General features: G+C 42.4%; 1 protein-coding gene across 1 annotated transcript in view; it reads left to right on the plus strand.

Annotated features, from left to right (window-relative positions):
- Positions 1-20,542, plus strand: part of ADAMTS17 (ADAM metallopeptidase with thrombospondin type 1 motif 17) — a gene marked incomplete at its 3' end in the record, with an annotated part of 194,530 nt that overhangs the window by 21,583 nt on the left and 152,405 nt on the right. Inside the window, exons 4-6 of the mRNA XM_082005379.1 lie at positions 4,663-4,835; positions 16,694-16,777; positions 17,350-17,507. Of these exons, the coding sequence (XP_081861505.1) occupies positions 4,663-4,835; positions 16,694-16,777; positions 17,350-17,507 (415 nt within the window). The remainder of the gene's footprint in view (positions 1-4,662; positions 4,836-16,693; positions 16,778-17,349; positions 17,508-20,542) is intronic.

Genomic DNA, 20,542 nt, shown 5'->3' on the forward strand with positions numbered 1-20,542 from the left:
ATTTTAAAGGGGTCATGAGTGGAGTGAAGTTAGCAGAGGGTTTCCTGAGGAAGAACTGGAGAGGATTTTTAAGGCAGCAAAAGAGCAGAGCTTCTAGGGAGAAATCTGGCTTTGCAGAAAGGACTCTATAATTTTACTTTTATTTGTGGCTTTTGTTGAACTGCATCCAGAAACTTTCAGTAGGTTTAACTAGAATGAGGTAGCTAAAATTACAAAGGGAAAGATTAGGGAGAAAAAAAGTGGAAGGCTATAGGAGAAGAGGTTGCTTTTCAGATGAGTCTGGGAAATACTGTTGGAAGGGAGGTAAGAGGAGCAGGAAGGGACTCTGCAGTTACAGCAAGAATGTGCCAAAAAACCAGACAGTACTAGGCAGGGCTTTTGGTGTGTAATAGGAAAAGGTCATTTGGGGCGGTTGCTTTGGAATTGTACATGTGTTGAGTTGCCATAAAAAGCACTGAACATAAGGAGCTTTCTACTGAGGCTTCAGAAGAGCTCTGTTGTGCTTCTTATTGCAGTAGGGACTATGTTTTTTTTGCCATTCTGAGGAAGATTTTGAAGACTGCTGGACTGCAGAATGTGATATGATCATGTTGCTTTGCAGGTGACTAGCCGAGGAAAGGTGAGAGCCTGTAAATAAAAGCCAGGTAATGAGCTTGTGCAATGTTACATCCATTTTACACTGAGGATCTGGGGGTGTGCCACCCTTCTCCCATCACCTAAGAGTTGTGAATTTTGTGGAATTTTTGGCCAGATAGACTGTGTAACACACTGTCAAGGTGACTGGCAAAAGAGTAATGTCCCTTGTGCCTAGTCACCCGCAGCATATATGTGCTGTGTTGTAGATTGACTGTTTCAGTTCATATTTCATGTGGAATTCTCTGACCTCTTAAGCGGGGAACACCTGACTCTTAAAATAGTGTGCAGTTTGGTTATGTATGCTCCCCACAATGTAAACTCCTCTGACAGGCTCCTGCCCATATTTTATGGCCTCTTATGCCTTCACACTAACACTTAACATCTGCACCACAAAATTTGTACCATCAGTTTGTTCAAATAAAGACTCCAACAAGCATTTAATCCTTGTTTTAATGGCTGATGTTTATTTTAGTTTGGGGTTTCATGTACTCATGGAGGGATTCTCTGCTCATAGTCCATTAATCATGAGGGGCAGGAGTGAGACTTCTCTGTGCTGGCTTGTTTCTGAAGTGAGGCTCTAGAGATGGGGTTTTTTGGATACCTCCGTAAAGTTGACTCACCTCAGGTATGAGTTGCAGATGTGTTTAATGAGAATTTTTCCTATTGGTTTTGGAACTTTTTCTCCTCTTCATCAAATGTCTACGATACGGTATGTATATATTTCTTCTGTTCTGTTTGTGATGGTTCATCTGTGTACATGATAGTTGTGTTTTCTCCATGTGCTTGATTATGCTGGAAGATTGCATGTGTGATAGGCAGGAAGATGCAAATAAAGACCACTCTTAAAGTAGCTCTCAAGAAAGGAGAGAAAGAAAAAAGAGAAGTCACCCAACAGAGGAGTTACAAACTTGAAAAGGGAAAGAAAAAAAAAGGGACATACACACACTCTTCCATTCAAGTAATTTGTGTTGCTTTACCTTACCCCTTCTGTAGTGTATCATCAGTGACCACGTAAGCTCTTTGTAGGCTCTCTTGAGTCCATTACATGTTGCTTGTTTGAAGTGCTCGGTCAGCTTGGACACTTGGACAATGTGAGGGAGAGGATGAGAGTAAGAGCCCAGATTCTCTAAGTTAGGTCGCTTTGGCTGTGTTTCTAGGCAAGCCTGTGGGGTCGTAGTTTTCCACACGCAACCTCTAATCCCTACCACTCAGTGGAAAGCAGCCAATGTACAGCTTCAAGTAAAACTCATGGAAGAATGGGGGCCAGAGGCTTTGTGTGAACCAAGACTATCCAGCAATTTGCCAGGAGTCCCTCTACACTGCTGCTCTCCAGAAATCACACCTTTCAGAGTTTTGTACAGCTGCCGAGTGGTGCCAAGTGGAATCGGCAAAGTCTCGCCAATTCCTTCATCCGCCTCTGGAGGCGGGACCGTGACGGGCAATCCCATGGCAAATGACCATGGCATGACCTCTTCTCCCCAGAGTGCAAGCTACAGTCTAGCATAGTGGGTTCCTCCTCTGACACAAGTGGCTTCTTTTCCACCAAAAAGGAGATTTCTGAAGTGAAAACCCAGAGTACTCTGAATTTATTTTCTTCTGCTTAAGTCTTTTTACACAGCTCATTCGACACCAGGCCCAGGCTTATTTGCCTTTAGGCCTAGCCCCCAATAAAAGCAACTTCTCTATAGGTAGGAGATTTACATCAGCTGAAAACTTTTAAATTATTGGGGAATTGCCAAAATAAAAATATGATGGGGGAGTGCTGTTACTTCCGGGAAGGTTCTAATTGCTGGCAGCAAGACCCAAAAGGTCAATGTTCTTACTGGAATAATTTGCCTTCTCTTCCTTTTTGTCTGATCTCTCCTCTGGTATTTAAATGATAACCTTGAAAGTGCTGCAGCTAAAGATGTGTGGCTACGCAGAGGGAAGGATGGGTGGATGAATGGAATGAAATGAATAAACAAACAATCATGGGAGCTTTTTCACAGCAGTTTGGTGAACTCGTCTCTATTTCATAGTTGGCAAATCAAAGGTGCATTCATCTTTCCTTCTTTCTGGTATAGTCACTCCATTTTATTTTATTACCTTCCTACAGCACTTAGAAACTTGCAGATCCCATGCTCTGTGGCAGCTTTGCCATGATGGCGTGCTTTTCTGTAGCTGTCCTGCAGTCCACATGAAAACAAGTCTTGAAACTTGGTTTTTTTCATCTTTGCTGCTGGCATGTGGCTTCCATTATTTATGAGCACCCCAAGTTTTCATTTTTTGCTTGTCCGTGGTCTCCTGTCTGTCTTTTTAGACCCAGGGGGGGTATTTCCAAACTCTTTCTAAAAAGATTCAAATCGCATTTCATGGTTGTTTTCTCAGTTTAAAATATGTACCCAGTGTTGACAGTTGATGCCTTGGGCAGAAAAGTATGTGCAGAGCTATACTGGATGACTGCTAGACAGCTCAGAATAGGGGTAGGGGATGGACATGTGCAAATGTGCGTATTGACAAGACAGAAAATGTATGAATGAGCATCAGGCTTAGAGCTGATGGAGTTTATCACCCTGAATACAAGAATGTCAGTCAGGGAAAACTGATGATCTGGATGTGAGTGTGTTTACCAGCCTGGGAAAGAAGGGAAATTCAAGCTGAATTTTTTATGTAAGGGAGCTGGTAAACAGGCTGTGGAAAAACTGTGAGTGCTAACTCGTATGTGCCTGCTGCAGAATGGTGCTTTGCTAAGAGAGGGTCTCAAGTTAAAGCTACAGAAAATTAAAAAGAGATTCTCTGCGCTGGGAAATGAGCAGCATGTGTAGCATGATGCAAGAGGTATCTGTCTGATCACCCATTACAGTCCATCCCTTGTCACTTTTGCATTGAATATTGTGTTTATGTTGTTTCAGGACCTGTTGTGTGCTCTGTTCCCTTCTTCATTGGAAGAAATCAGCATTAGTATCAGTGTCAGTATCTTCTCCATAGTATATTGCAGGCTGAGCAGTATGCAGATGTAATTTCAGTGAATCTTGACAGTTTGTTTCTTATTACAAAATAAATTTGTTTTAATGACTTCATTTGCTTTTCTTTCATTTTACAATTGAAAGCATGAATACAGTTTTTGTGACTGCAGTGAAGTGAGTAGATTCAATTTCAGATCTGAACTTAATTTCTCCTTTGTTCTTGCCTCAGCTGCTTTGCACATCTGCCTTTGAGTTGTGAAATACGTTTCACCTTTCAATTTAGAAGAGGACAAATTACTAATACATTAGTCCCTTAGTTTGGAGGAAGGGAGGTTTAACTGCTGTGTTTTAATTTTTGTGTTAATAGTAGCTGACCGCAGCTTCACTTTGTAGTCCTTGGAATGGGTCCTTTTCACAGGTTCTTGTAACTTAAGTTCATTAAGGATCAGCTGGTCTAGGGAGTCCCCTGCTTTTGGTATACATACCACAATGAAGAGAAGAGGCGTGTGAGCTCTGCACGTAGGTGGCCAGTGACTGCAGCTGCTGGTGCTGGCGCCCATGCCAATACCAATAAATGAGCAAAGAAAGCTTGAGAAGGTCTTATCTAGCCTGACCTTCTGCACTTCTGGGTTTCATCCAGAGCCTTCTGCAGTTGGCCAATAATGCATGTTCCAAAACAATCTGACTTAATTTAAAATTTTTGAGACTCTTGTCTCAAAACAGAATGCACTTGTGTTCTGTTATATTGCTCTTGTAATGCTGGTAACAAGTAAAAATGCACCTGATGGAAATATTGACTCCAGGAATATCTTACAACTTTTCTGGCTAAGGGGAACCTGCAGCGTCTAGAGTGTACGTTTCATCGCAAAGCACGGTCTCCTATCCTAAATCAACAGATTTTTCCTTAATTAGCACTGGCTCCATTATAGTGGAATGTTACTCCTTTCACAAGCAAGATTTCCGATTTCTGAATTTTTTGCAAGAGCATGACTTCTTGGTTTGAATTACAGTTAATCTTTTGCTTAGAGTATAAATGTTTTATTATGATCTGCCAGCATTTAATAAGTATTTTGGCTTTTAGAAAAGAAGAGACAGAGGAAAATGAAGTCAACCAGTGACTGGAGGGAGAGAAGAAATGCCATTCGACTTACCAATGAGTACACAGTAGAAACTCTCGTGGTGGCAGATGCCGATATGGTCCAATATCATGGTGCAGAGGCTGCCCAAAGATTCATCCTCACAGTTATGAATATGGTAAGTAGGCACTTTACTCTCCAAAAGAAGAAGCAAGAGTAAACAGGTTATATGCAGGGTAGGTTAACGCTGGCTTCCTTGACAGCTGAAATGGGTAACTGTTTTGACCTTGAGGTATAAGGAAAGGTTTTGGTTTTCTTGTTATGTGCATCTTCTCCCCTATCTGTGCGATTCCCTGTATTTTCCTAAGGACATCACAACAAAAAACTTTTTTGAAACTGAAATTGCAAGTTTTCCATTAGGAAGTATTCTGTATTTGTTCAGGAGTGGTGTTTTCTACCATGTTTTTTGCACTGCTATAGTTTACCTTGGAAGAGAGTATCCTGGAGTGGATGGATGGTCTTGTCTGACATGATGTTTCTTGGGTTCCTAAAGATTTCCATGGCATACCCGTTTCATAAGAGATACTTCTATGTGGGTCATTGTCATAGCAGGCAGTTGAAGTGTTATTGAAGACAGCAGTCATATTGATTTTCAGCAGAAAACCTGGCTTTAAGTCAGTTAGAAACACTTTTTTATCTCTGATTTTTACATAATGAAAATGGCTGCCTTCCTTGCTGTAGAAAACATGGCAAACTTTTCACCAAACTGCCAGCTGATCCCATTCTCTTTACCCCAGGCAGAGAATCGGCCAGAAGTGAGGGGAGCCTTTTGGAATTGCAAGCTCATATGAAGTGCGGGTGTTAATTTGTTAGCTGTCCTAGTAGTTCAGCCTTCCGTCTTAGTTGGTAAGGGAACACAAAGCCTCTCACCATGAGTGCTCACTCACTCACTTGTTGGCAGTACCAATGAAGAGATAATGGCTAAATTGGATGTGGACACTGAAAACTCTGCTCAGAGATGGCAGGGGTCCTTCCAGAGGCATCTGCACAGGGAAGTCTCAGAGGAAGCTTGTATTCCTCTGCCCATGCTATTGTAACTTCCAGGAGAATTTCATTCTCCTGACTACTGTTCTGTTGTTGATCATGAGCAGCAAATTGGCGTGGAAAAAAATAACAGTTCTTAATAGTAATTGACTGGTCATGCTTCCCAGTGAAGAGCTGAGTGATGGATGCTCAGTGCATAATTTGGCTATGGGACAATAGCTTTTTAAGAGATCTTGTATTCCTTTATCAAGCACTGGTGTGAGGGAGCTCTCCTGCAGTGAAATGCTTTGCTGATTAAGCAGGGAGTTTGTTTAACTAGTCTTTTCCGTTAACAAGCTGCTTTTCTGTGTCCCTTCCTCTACCTTTTATTTCGCCTTCTAGCATGCTGTGACAATAGTCACTTAATAGGACTTCATTGTGTCTCTACTTTTATTTGGATTGGTTTGTAGGAAAAGTCTTCTTGCAACAAATCCATTCATGTCACCATCACTTCAGGGTCTACTTACTGGCTTTCTTGCATTTAAGGATGTGTTTGCTGGGGACACAAGAGCCTTATTCTCCTCAAAGCCACAGTCCTCCAACTTTAAATTCACATACCAGTTTTGCAGTGAGCAGGCAGAACATAAGTTCAGCTCTGAACAAATCTGCTTCTCAAGTCACCCTTTGAACTAACAGAAATGCATAGTCAGATGTAACTTATGTGTAAAGGCTGAGTTTCTTATGTCAGATGATTGGGACCTCGAGAGAGGTGATAGATGTTTTGTGTTTGCACTGGCAGCCCAGGGGTCCTCTTAAAATCTGTTCTGCACCAATTCATCAGTGAGATAATAAAAATCTGTCATTGTGCCCCACAGTTCTTCTGGGGCTGGGACAGAGCATTATGGCTGTGAGAGCTTTTTAAAACATGTGTCTAATCATCTGTCTTGATGATCCTCATACCAAAGAGTCAGTTATTTCAGTGTAGCCATTAGTGCATTTCTGTGTTGTATAGCTTTATCAACCTGTGAAGATCGTTAGGGTTGAGTACACTGATAGACTAGGTCCTAAACCAAAGATGGCCATGAATACTTTTGTCTGTTCTGGCTGAGGAATATGGCAGAACATCTCAGCAACATCAGCTTGCCAGGTGTGAATATGTGTGGAGAGGTGCTGATAGATGGGTTGGGTTCTCTAAACCCATTTACTAAACAAATATTGAAGCTAAGTTTCCAATGGATTTGGCTGATGGACTTTTAAGCTGGGTTCTGATGCTGTAGTGTGAGCTCACCCCTTTATTAGACGCTAGAGAGTGCACATGGAAGAGGACTCTTGGCTGAGGAACACATTTATCTGACATCTCCTAAGGTGCAAATTCCAGCTGAAATGCTTCCCACTGTTAAGTCATTGCTCTTAGCGGCTCACCCATGTGGTTTTTCTGATGTCTGGTAGGATTTGAATTTGTTTCAGCTTTTCAGCTTTCAGAAGAGCACTGACAGAGCCTCTCTCCCTTGTCTGGCTACCTACATTCCCACGCTTGTAGGAACATAGTATCTTTCAGGCCTCTACCTCCTTGAGGAAATTGGTTGTGAGTGGCTGGAAGATCAGAAGATACTGAGGAATAATGATAGGCAAGCACATAGATGGCATCATTGCATAAATCCTTTCTTTTGAGACTATAAAACAAGGTGAAATTCAAGGAAATCAAAGGGGATTTTACCATTCCATTTGCCGTAATGAAAGCTGATCTTTATCCCAGCAAAAGAGGCTGAAGAATAATTCAGAAAATATATTTCAGGAAGACATGTGGTTCAGGCAGGCCTTAGCTAAACTCTTCACTCGTCCGCACTCTGGGTAGTGCCTGAACCAGCCCCAGTGAATCTTTGTGTGGTGGTTTCCCATCTGTAGAACTGTGGTATGAGGAATAACGCAACCCTAACTTCTTGGGGCAACATCTGTTACATCCTTCTCTGGTGCAGGGTAAGTTGTGCTCTATGTAACTATGTAAGCGAAGGCCTCCTGGCTGCTTGGGTTCTTTGTTTCCTGCTTGCCTTGATACGATTCTGTCAGCCTTCTGTGACTGTTGGGGGACAGGATTTGCCCCATGATATTAGGCAGTGCTTATTCAGCTACACTGCAGGATGGCGGTCTGCCTCTAAAAGAAACCAGAATGTTAATTTTGGCTTGGATGCTTGCATTTAAGCAAATAGAACGTTACTGGTCAGGGGTATATTAACTTAACTCCTCTCTGTAAGCCATTACGTTTACTGTCAAACCACAAAACAAGCATTAAGAGGTCTTATTAATGCATTTTATATTTATAGACATTTTAAATAAAGTGATCTGCCTTAAAGTATTTAATATCTATTTATGTTACAAGAATTTCTGAAGGGGAAAAAAGTCAGCATTACAAAATACTGGTTTATTGTTCCCTTGGTAAATGAGAATCTTAGTGGGAAAAAACCCCACCACCCTCCTCTAGAATAACAGCTAAGTAGCACAGCGAACCCCTTTTGCAACCTAGTAATAACAGGTGCTGTTATTCAAATACTGTGCTTTTAATGATATTCTGTAGTTCTGACCATCCCCCTGGACACAGAATAGATGCACATTGAAGTTACTTGTTTTTTCTGAAAGTCATTGTAGAGGTGCAAGCTCTTCCACTTACTAAACTAATATTTGAAGTTGTAAGACAGATTTTTCCAAGATCATGGAAGATTTTCTCTCTAAGGTACTCTGTAATGTATGAGTAGGAACAAGCATGGCTCCAGGGCTTTGAGTTGACTTTTTTAAAGTCATCACCTCTGAAATGAAATCTTTTCTTGTTTTCTGGCAAGGTATTTGATTCAGCACGATTTTCCTAATGGGTGATTCCTCATGGCTTTGTGATAATATTAAAAAAACCAAAAAAGCTAATAAAGAAGTTGTCAGATGCCACCATGTATATCTGCAACCTTAGCGAGGCAGTGAGTTTATGGGCATGCTGGATGTAAAGACCTGAAGGCATATCAGCAGAATTATAATAAACCATGTGCTGGTTTATTGTTGTGATTTATATATGTGCTGATTTATTTTTCGAAATTAAACTCCCTTGGTATTGAGCTTTTGCACACTGTTGCAGTGTTTGCATTTCAGTTCTTGTCTCCCTTTTGCATCCTTTGGCTTGAGTGCATCTCCCATTTCCTGCCTTCGTTCATACCCTTCTTCAGTAGCTGCCAGTATTTAGAACTTCCTCTAAATTCTGAAACAAAGCGCCTTTGTGGTAAAACATGCTTATTTTGCTCACCCATTCTGTTAGTCTGCATCTGGCAACTATAATTTCTCATTGCATTTCATTCATGTGGAGGCTGTTTGGATGGATGTTCTGTTTCCTACAAAGTCCTGTGTTGCTCTTGCGACACTTCATGGCTTTATCTAAACTGAACTTCAGGTTTCTCAGCCAGCAACTAGAAGACCAATGCATTGGCTTTCTCTTTTCCTCTCCGTGAGGTTTCTGTGTAGCTGCTCACAACAGCTGCCATTTTGGGCTTGGTTCAGGAGCAGTTTCTGAAGCATGAGGCATGCACTGCTTGCTTGCAGAGTTTTATGCTTTTGTTTCCTCTTGTGTTTTCATCTGAGAGAAATAGCAAGTAAGACAAAAAGGAAATTCTGTCCTCATTAACAGGCAAACTGCACTAGCCTCTACTGTGGCTGGCGTTCATGACTTATGCCTTCAGCTTCCTGGAGAAAACTCTTGATTCAAATGATTCTGAAGCATATGATAAATGACCTTTGAGACCCTCTGGAAGGTTCTGTCCATGGCCATGGTGTTTTTAACGATGAGGAGTGACTGGTTTCAGATAGGACCTGAAGAGCAAGTTGTGAATGTTGGTTCCTTGTACTTGTGCAGAGCATACTTTGCGAGCCAAGTCTCACTCAGACTGACCCTCTGAGCATTTAGGGACAGAGATGTCTGAATTTCCAAGATCACAATACAGTAATTTAAGAGCTGCTTTCTATGGTTTGAAAACCTAAAAAAAAGTTCATGTGTTTTTTTTTTCCCCCCACCTAAGCGCAATTTGGGGGGTTTGGAATAAATTACAACTGTGGCTTGGTTTTGAGCTTGCCTTTTTCTGAGAAAATACAGCATGGAGGGGTAAGTTACTGTAGTATGTGTTAGTTCTCCTGCAGCTGTTGCTAAGCCATATGATTAGTGTGGAAGCCCTTTGCAGCAGCAAGCAGTAACTTGAAGTTAGTGATCTTTTGGATGTCATTAAGAGAAATTTTTTATGTTGTTCTTTGGGAATAATACTGGTTTACTCTCTGAAACCTTATTTTACACTCTGCAGATCATTTTTCATTTTGGATTTCCCCTGCAAGAGGTTTTTTCTATGTTAAAGAAGCAGATAAAGTATTTTTTATCATGCATACATTAATGGATTTATATCTTTGTGCCCTGGGGGGCTGGCACATAAAGTCTCCAGAGCTGTCACTGATAATTGGTTCCCTTACCCTGATCTGGAATTTTCATGATGGGAAGAGGGGATGTAAGGGAAAAGGATATAAGTATTTGATCACTGTACAGATTTCTCTTTTTGCTCCAGCAGCCCCAGGAAAAGGTGTTATGTCAACTGTATCTTATAAAGAGCCATGAATATGTTCTTTTTCATAATGTTTAATGGGGTAATTTGAAAGCTTGGCTCCAGGTGGGTGTTAGAAATCCTATAGCACTTTTCAAAACAAGTGAAAGACAACCTCAGTAACCTGACTAATGCTTCTGCTGTCCAAACCTTGTCCAGCAGCCAAGGCAATGGGGAGGCTTTTGCTTGAGTGCAACGCTTAGGGAAGAAAAAAGAAAAAAGTCAATTTACCCTCAGGGTTGCTCTTCTGAACTCCAAAACATCTGAAACACACACATCTCCCTCCCACTGTCCACCTGCAGAGGAAGCTCTTGAGAATTAAAAAAAAGTTTAACTGATGTAGTTTAGTTTCTCTTTTTGCCCAATTCCTCATGTCTAGGTTGTGCTTTATGCATGCTGGGGCAGGCCTGGATAGCTCATACTAAAGCTGCATTTATTCTGTCCCTTCCATGTCAAAGCTATAAGGAGAAAGAAAGGCAGGAGGAATGCAAACAGAGGAGAAGAATGGTTCAGGTTTCAAGCTTTTCTGTTTTCTCTAGAGCATTCCGTGCAGTAAAGCTCTGTCAGGGAAATGCAGATGAAGGAGGGAGATGTCAGAGATTTATTCTTTTTCTTGTTCTTCTGCACTTCCTCTTCCATTTTTCTGTCTGTTTTGTATGAGACTTTACCATACCTCTTTCTGTTTCCAAAGCTCACTCTCTCTGCTTTTGATGACTCCTCACAGAATGGAAGTCAATACCGTGTAGAAATTCAACGTGCAACAGGGCAACCAGTGCTCATGACCACACTTCAGCCACACTGACAACTTCTCACATCCCTTCCCTTCAGCCCAGTGACCTAGAACCTCCACTGCTCTTCCAGCCAAGCTGCTTTCTGGCACTGATGGTGTCCAAAAACAGCAACCTTTGCATTTTGTTCCACGGCAGTATGTTAGTGGGTTTCATGCAGCTGACGCTTGTGTTCCCAGCTGCCTTATTTTATTAAAAGGTTCTAAAATACTCCAAATATTTTTACTTTTCCCCTGTTGGAAGCACTCACAGGAGCCTCAAGTGTGTGATGCAGTTGCAGGCTTGAGGGAGGGTGGCCCACAGTATTGCTAGTGGGAAGGGAGGTGTCTGTGAGTCAGTCTCTCTATTAATGCATGTTGTCTGTGCAGCAGGAAATCTTGAGAACATCTGCACTAGGAAATCTCATTCCTCCTCCCCTGGTACCAATTATCTCGGCCACCTCACTTGGCACTGTTAGTTCATGTGCCGATGATAGCCAGTTGGACATGGTGTCTGAACAGCTTTGACACGCCAAGCCCATGGATGATGGTTGCCTTGTAGGCTGGGTGAGAAGGGCAGAAGGTGGTTGCTGCCATGATGGAATACAATTCCTAGCAGGAAAGACCTATGGATTTGAATTCGTTTATTTTAGAGGCACCTGGATTCCGTGATAACGCTTCCTTTGGGCACAACCTACCTTGCACAGTCTGGTTTAATGCTGGCTGTGTGCTGCTAAAATGGCTGTGAATAACCTGTGCTGAACTCAGTCTCATATTTTTTCCATCGAGTCATTTAAGGTCTGATTGCCTTCTCACTGGGGTTCCTTCTAGCCTTAAAGATCGTGATGTGAGACAGTTTGGGTTTTCATTTGAAGGGATTGTGTACTGGGCGCAGCTGGCAAGGCGCCGGCAGTGGGCGCCTCTCTGAGGGGAGACCCGGAGCTGCCCCGTGCCGGACACAGCCGGTTCCAGCCAGATCTGTAACCCGTTCCACGCACCACCACCACCCCCCCTCCCCCACCCCCGGCAAAGCTGCTGGCGCCTCAGTGAAAGCATATTCAAGATAGGGCAAAAGGTTGCCCAGGCAGTGAGGAAAAAAGTGTGAGGAAAAACCTGTGTGAGCATCCAGGTCAGAGCAGGAGGAGGGTCAGGAGGTGTGCCAGGTGCTGGAGGAGGGATTGCCCTGCAGCCTGTGGAGAGACCATGGTGGGGCAGGTGGGTATTACTTGAAGAATATTGTGGCCTGTGGAGAGGAACGTGCACTGGAGCAGCTTCTCCTGATAAGAACTGCGGCCCGTGGAGAGGACCCGTGCTGCAGCAAGGAAAAAGTGTGAGGAGGAAGGAGCAGCAGACTGACCACCCATTCCCCATCCTCCTGCACGGTTCAGGCTAAGGGGGAAGGAGGTAGAGTCATCAGGAATGGAGGAGTGAAATTGAGCCAAGAGAAAAGTGGCAGGGTGAGGTGAGAGGAAGGAGTTGTTTTAATTTATCCTTGTTTCTCTCTATACAAATTATTTTAATTGGCAATAAATTAAATTTTCCCCAAGTCAAGTGTGTTTTGCCTATGACGGTAATTGGTCTCCCTCTCTTTATCTCAACCCACCAGGTTTTTAAACATTTTTTGTCCCACTGTCCTGTTGAAGAGGGTTTGCGAGAGAGTGGCTGGGTGGGATCTGGTGGGCACCTAGTCAGAGGCTCAAGTGCCATGTGGCTGGTTGCCTCTCAGTCTCAAACTTTGTGTCTCCATTTCAGTCCTATGTCTGGGCTAAATCCCAGGGCAAATGACTTGTGGAGAACTGTCTTGCACTCTGTTTAATTGAGAAGGTCCTCTCAGTATAGGAATGAGTATATATCCTGTACTCACTCGGTTAATGAATAGGAGCTGTTTGGGTGGTGATGTTTGCTTGTGCAGACCAGTTTGCAGGCACACTTTTAGGTCTGTTTTCTTGCTAATTTGCCTGCAGATCTTAGCTCATTTTGAACGACAAATTTATTTGTGGATGGGGTGTGAAGAGTTCCCAGTTAAATCTATGTAGACTTTTCTGCATAAAACTTTTCAGGGGGTTTTTTGCTAGCAGAAAAAGGAATAGAAGAATCAGTGAAGGCAGATGGAGCTGGAGATGTCTCTCCACCCTTCACCTTGGTTCATGAAAGAAGACTGGAAATTGTACATCTGATATTTTGACAGTGTCCTGCAGTTCTGGTGATGGACCATCTTAAATCAGTGCTAATGTCTTCTTCAGCTGAGCTTATAATGATCACACTTTAAATCCTGAGAAACAGTGCAGAGTTGTATGAAACAAACAAACCAAAATTTACTGTTCCTCTGGCAAATGTCTATCCATTTCTGTCCTGGTTTCAGCCAGGATAGAGTTATTTTCCTCATAGAAGCTGGTGTGAGGCTATGTTTTTGGATTTGGGATGAGAAAATGTTGATAACGTGCTGATGTTTTGAGTTGTTGCTAAGTAGTCAAGGACAGTCCAGCTTCTTGTGCTGGCCTGCTAGCAAGAAGGCTGGGGGTGCAAGGGAGGGGACACAGCTGGGACAGCTGACCCAGGCTGGCCAAAGAGATATTCCATACCATATGACATCATGCTCAGTATATAAAGCTGGGACGAAGAAGAAGGAAGGGGGTGGAGGGACATTCGGAGTGATGGCATCTGTCTTCCCAAGAAACCATTATGCGTGATGGAGCCCTGCTTCTCTGGAGATGGCTGAACACCTGCCTGCCCATGGGGAGCAGTGAATGAATTCCTTGTTTTGCTTTGCTTGTGTGTGCAACTTTTGCTTTACCTATTAAACTGTCTTTATCTCAAACCATGAATTTCCTCACTGTTACTGTTCTGATTCTCTCCCCTGTCCCACCATTGGGCAGTGGATGAGTGGCTGCGTGGTGCTTGGTTGCTGGCTGGGGCTAAACTCCGACAATTTCTGAGCAAAAAATTTGAAATGTCATTAAGAAATTATTTACCCCAACATGTGGATATTGTACTTTCTTGCCTTTTGCCAGTAATAAATAATCTACTTAGAGATTTGGTTTTGTAGTTAAACAACTCGTAAGCATGGCCAGAATGTGCACTGCTGCTTTTGCTTGCACCACATCTTCAAAATTCAGCACACTGTCTATCCTAAAACATCAGGAGAAACACTTCTTGCTAATACACCTGGATTTGTGCTGCAGTGATAATCGGCAGCCTGTCATTATCAGAGCCTGACAGGCCAGCACTGTGGTGTCGGGCAAATTGCAGTATGTTTACCTGTACACACATTAAAGTACTGACTGCAGTGCAAAGGATCCAGTCTGATGGTGTTGAAGCAAGCATCTCCATTTTAATCCAGTCAGAGCTCATGGACTGAAAAGTCTGGTTCAGCCTCTAGGCAGAGTGGGGGATAGAAGCAGAGCTAGCTGGAGCAGATCTCTGGTGAGAAAGAGTCTGTCTCTTCTCTAGGTGGGTTGTGTTTGAATGCTTTGGTTGTGCTGAAGTGGAACAGCGACTTCTACCAGTCAGGCTTATTTAGCAGAGGGAAAGGTTATTGTTCCTACTAGGCAACACAAACTACCATCAATCTGGGGCTTCTTTGGCCTCCATTTAAGAAAATAAGCAAACAAACTTGAATAAACAAGCAAAGTAAAGCCTCTTTTGCATGCCTAGTGTCCTTTTGGTTTAGTATCCAGTTGTTGCTGCTGCTAGCCAGGTTGAGCTCTTCTGAGATCACTGATGGATGCAAATACAAATACAGTCATAGTTATCATTAGGACAGAGAACAGAGGAGAAAAGGAAGAAGGGCTGACAGCCTTCAAAATGACATGCTAAGCTCTCCAGCAGCTGTTTCTTGCTATGCAAGTTTTGCCAGTGAAAACTACCTTTTGAAGTCAGCGGTGCTTGGATCTCTTTGTCCTGGGTCTGGAGGCAGGCAGTTTGTCTGCTCTGATGGAAAGGCAAGCACTGTCATCCATTAGGCTTAATGATAAGAACCTGTTTGCTTTGCTCTTGTTTTATGGGTAGAAACTTTATGGCATGGTCAGAGCTAGCAGTGAACTAGGCAAATCAAAGGCATCCGTCGCAGGCAAATGTTTGTTAGCCTTTGCAGTGGTACATGAGAGGTTGACTTGATCAGCATGATGCCCCATTGACCCTCTCAGCTGAATGTCCAGGGCTCCATTTACACATAGGTCAACTGTCAGAGCCCTTCTCTGCAAGTGTCAAGTTGATCCCCCCAGGTCTGTAGTGAGAGGCCTTAGCTACTCTACCAACATACCCGCGAGCTAAGCAAATAGTACCAGTACTTGTATGCATTTGTATACCAGCCGCAGGGATGATAAATGGCTTATTGTGCTCATACTGAAGGTCAGTGGGTCAAATACTGAGTAGTGTCTGTCTTGCAATCTGTGCCTAAATTATAGGAAACATTTACGTGTGTGCTTAAATCCAATGCCAAACACTAAAGAGCTTAAAAACACTCTTACACTGAGCACATTCCTGAGTATTTGCACAAATAGGAAAAATACCAAGCACTGAAAACATAATATCCAAAATGTGTTCATGTCTTGGGTTTGTTGTAGGAAGTTAGCTGAGCCTGTGTGATATTTCTAGCCAAACGAGATGTGAGTAAGGAACATAGCTTACCTTGGGCCAAATCCTGCCTCCTGTTAGGCAAGAGGCTCTCTTCAGTGGTCTTGACTTTATTTTTTTGATTGAGTAGGGAATGCAATATCCATCCAAAATATTATGCGGTATTTTACACCTTTTTAAAATAAACCCCTCCCTCACCTTTTTTGATACAGTGTAGTTAAAGCGTTTGTACGTGGGGAAGTGGGTGGAATAAAATTCTGGCATCAGTTAAGATCTTATGTTCTAACCTATAAAAATGAGGTGAAGTATCTGAGCTGGAATGCAAAATCTGGAGAAAGTAGTAAGGTAGTTTCCGGTGCTATTTTTGTATTTCCTGAGGCTTGTGTCATTATGTGCTGCCTTATTACTATTCTCTTATATAAGATATGAAAATAACAGAGGGAAATTGCTTTTCCATTCTATTTCCTGAAGTCTAAAACACACCATTATTTCATTTTGCATTCAGATACCTCTGATATTTAAATGCTGAAGATCCATGTTAGTTGGATGCTTCATAACGTATGTCCATATTCCTGAGACTGGTTTATGTTTAGAGTTCCTTTGGAATATTTCTCTCCTTTCCTTTGTTGCTCTTATGTTTTTTCTCTTGTTTATGCCAGTTAAAAATATGGGTTTTTTTCTGCAACTTGCTTGTGTATTTTTTGTTTTGGTTTTTAGTGTTTTTTTTGTCCCTGAGTGCTGAATCTTGCTCAGATTAGTCTGTGACAAATTGGTCAGGTGGTGAAACCCAGTGCAGTAAGGTGGGAGCAAACCTACTCTGGTTTTGCAAGTGTTTTAGCTACATTGTAGGATGTGGAACTGGTAGAGTAGTAACACAGTAGCTCTTAAAAATTCTTTATTTTATTGAGTGTAGTAGCACAATCCATTTGATTTTGGTTTGGGTCAGTTTTTTGCACAACAAATGTCTAACTTTAGTCCCAGTTAGTTCCTTCAACTGTTACTATGTCTTGGTATTGTTACTGATATATTGTGGATGTTTTCTTTGCATTTTAACAGGTGTACAACATGTTTCAACATCAAAGTCTTGGAATTAAAGTCAGCATTCGAGTGACCAAACTAGTTCTGCTCCGCAACCGTCCTGTGAGTTCTAACTAATTTTCACCCTGCTGCTGTAATAGTACTGCGGTAGTCTTGCAGGCAGAGTGGCATCCCTGTGTTGGGCTGGGAGGGGGAAGTGGGGCAAGCCTGGCCACATGATCACAAATTTTAAGTAGTGCCTGCCACGCTTTACCAGGCAGTATTAAAGGTGGGAAGTATAGGGGACTGTGGGAGTGAAAGGAGCTACAGTGCTTTTATTTATCCTTCCTGGTAAATCTTTGTCTGCTTATGGTTGTGAACCAGTCTCAGGAGTTAACTATGGCTCTGGTATCAAATATGTAACTTCCAGGCTTATGAGACTTTTAAATGTAGTGCTGTAGTAGAAGCTTATGACTGCTGCCAGCTGATGGAGTTTGTTGTGTAGATCAATGACAGAAGTCAGTGTGGATTGCAAGGTTCCTAGTTCACCTGCTTAGATGAAGCTGGTTTCACACTTTTCGTTCTACCAATCACATCTATATCTTTAAGTCTCTGATTTTTCATCAGAGGTCTAATGCTTTACGTAAAGACTGTGACTGATATTTCTTCTTTTGTATCCCTTTTTCTTCCAAAAGGCAAAGTTGTCTATTGGGCATCATGGAGAGAGATCTCTGGAGAGCTTTTGTCAATGGCAAAACGAAGAATATGGTGGGGCAAAATACCTTGGTAACAATCAGGTTCCTGGTGCAAGGGATGACACCCCTCCGGTGGATGTTGCTGTTTTTGTAACCAGGTATAGTGAGGTCTGGTTTATCAGTTTATTTCAACCTATGATGGCCCATAGTCAATGATGGGGTTATCTGGTCTAGCAGTAATCCAAGAAAAAGATCTGTTGATGATGATATATTTGCTGCCAGCATGCTGTTCAGATGGCTCAGATTAAAGTGGTTTGTATTGTTTCTGTGTATTCTTAACAAGGTTGTGCAAAAGCATCTCTGCTTGTGAACCAGAGTGTTGTTGTAGTCATGGTCACTATAGCGTGTTGTGGTCAGGATACAGGCAAGACATGGCTGTAGCACAGGTGATACTTTTTTCTCACACCAGCTGGTGTATGTGGAAAAAATAGGTGAGGTTTTGGAGCCTAAACCCTTCTTCCGAGAAGAAAGAAGCAGTGGAGTTGAGACCACAGCTCCAAACAAGTGCTCTGTGTGTGATTAGATATGAATCAACTGAACAGTCAGAGAGGAGGGACAGCTGGTACCTGCAGAGCAGACAGTGTGTCGGTAGTGGGGAGGTGGTGAGGGCATTATCTCCTAAAGAAAGTGGGAGATGAATACCATAAACTAAATTAATTTTGTCTCTCTTTGCCCTAGGAAATAACCACTTTAACACCTCTCCTGTATCACAGCTGAGATGAAGGAGGGGTATCATTCTTAATTTATTTGTATGTTTGAAAACAACTGCATTTATTTTAGACGTGAAATAATCTGTGTATGAATACTTGAGCAAAATTCCTTGCAGCCCACAGCTCAGTACCTGTTGGTGTATCAAACACATCAGGGTATGGCCCAGATCAAGTAAGCAGAAAGGGTGTTGTCCCTGTTAACCTGTAGTCTTTTTTCGTCTAACTTCACTACCTGGGCTCAACTTCACAATACAACGGGAGTCCCAGGTTCCCCACAGTCACCATAAATCTCGAGTAGCAAATCCATGGTCTTTTAAGTTGACTGCATACTTTGAGATGAAAATGAAGAATGCATTGTTACATAAATGATCTCTGAATAATTAAAGTAAGCATGGAAATATAGTGTAAGATGGGTGCTGTATGTGCTAGAAAAACACTAGTTCCTACCCCCTTCTTCCCCAGTTTGAGACAGGAAATGTCTGTACTGCAGTTCAGTATTGCTCACCTCTTTCACCTTTTTTTCTCTGTCAACAGTGTAAGTAGAAAGACATGTTTTTGCATAAACTGCCATTCCGATTGTAGTAATCTCTTGTGTTGATAGTCACATTGCAAACTATCCATGGGATTTTGGTGAGCATTCATTAAAATAGCTGGTGAGCAGGGCACAGGGCCAGCAAAGTCCCTAAGAATACACCTTCACAGACATGTGTGCATTTCCCCCAAATGCTTCTCTCTCCTCTGTATTCAGTGTAGTCCAACCAAGCACTTAAGCAGATACTTAACGTTTTAGACAGGGTGAATAGTTCCTTTGAAGTCAATGGGCTGCACATCCTGGTTATAGTTAAGCATGTGCTTCATTGGATCAGGGCCTAAATAAATAACTAACATTTTTGTTAAACTCATCTGGGCATCCAGTTGTCCTGCATGACAAGTGAGGCATACAGAATCTCTTCTGATGTGCTCTAAGCACGGGGCAGAGGGAATGAGCAGAGCATTTCATCTGTGCAGTCTCTCTGCAGCTTATAAAATTGAATGCATAATGTCAGGCTAAATGAGTTGGACTCAAGCATCTGAGGAAGAATTGTACAAAGACTTTGTAGGAAGAATTGTTCAATAGATTTGCAGGGTTTTGCAGTCAGAATAGCTGGAGAAGTAGAGGTTCAGTTGGGTTAGAAACTACATTCAGATTTTTGAGCAAGTTCAGGCCAGGGAGCACATTGCTGTGCGTAAGAGCAGCATTCTTCCTGTTTGAGGTAGGCCAGTGGTGTGTACTTGTAGTCCTTTTCCTTCCTTCTTGCTGTGTCTTGTCATCCTTAACCCATCCTGCTTCTGCCACATAGAGGATGCTGCATTGCTTGGAAGACTTCTGGCCCAGTAGCCCCATTCCTGTGTCAGAGAAAAGAGGTTTTCTACTCTTGGCTTTGGAAGTGTGTTTGTGTGTGTCCCTGGACCCTCCCCAGACTGTACAGATGGACCAGTGGTAGAGGATATGGGAGCAACAGCATGTCCAGCACAAGCAATTGTGCCAGAAAAAGCAGAAGCTGAATTTTCAGCAGCTGCAGCTGCTTTAGGACTAGAAACAGATTCTTTGGGGACAACCTCTGAAGAAATCCCTCTGGTTCCAATCTGGCTGTGTTCATTTGAGGCATACTTGCCTTTCAAAACTTCACCTCTAACTGATGCTCCCCATATACTCATTTTTATGCAAAAGTAGATGTCCTAGGTGGCAGATATCCGTCCTTTGGGCTTTTAATAGTATCCAGCTGATTGATTTCCAGGTAAAAGGCATACTAGGTCTGTGAAATAAGATGTACAATTGCCCAGTTCAGTAAATAAAAGAGACAGTGGGAATAATCTGTTACAGCCCTGAAGGTCTGAGTATAATGTTGTGGTCTCTATAAACATCAGACTTTTCTTGTTCAGATTCTGGTTTTAAACTTGCAGAAAATCAGATCTCTAGCATCCATGGATGATGTACTTCATATTTTAATGGGCAGCTGACCAGAATAACTTCTGTCTGCAGAATCTGTATCTTAGTGATCTTAGAAGCATGTCTCATTTGAAACACATTCCCTCTCTTGATCTTCTGCCTTTTGCATTCTCTAGGAAATCTTCAGACATTCTGATGTTCTCCCCACCTCGTGGCTGTAGGTGTTTGGGTCACTTATTAGACTATAGGCGATGTGATAGCAGAGCGAAGACTCACACAACACTGACAGAAACAGAATTCAGAACTGTCATTAAGCAAAGACTTGTTTTTTCCCCTGACATACTGGAGTAGTTATTGCATTTGCAGCCTGCTTCTCCCTTCCACATTTCTCCAGCCCTTTGCCTTCCCATTAAATGGGCAAATGAAGTAATTCCATGTGCATCAAGGAAACTGGGCACATAGTGCTACTAAATGTCTATATGGATGTGCAAAG

This window comes from Phaethon aethereus (genome assembly GCF_964289735.1).
Source record: "Phaethon aethereus genome assembly, chromosome: 12".
Taxonomy (NCBI): domain Eukaryota; kingdom Metazoa; phylum Chordata; class Aves; order Phaethontiformes; family Phaethontidae; genus Phaethon; species Phaethon aethereus.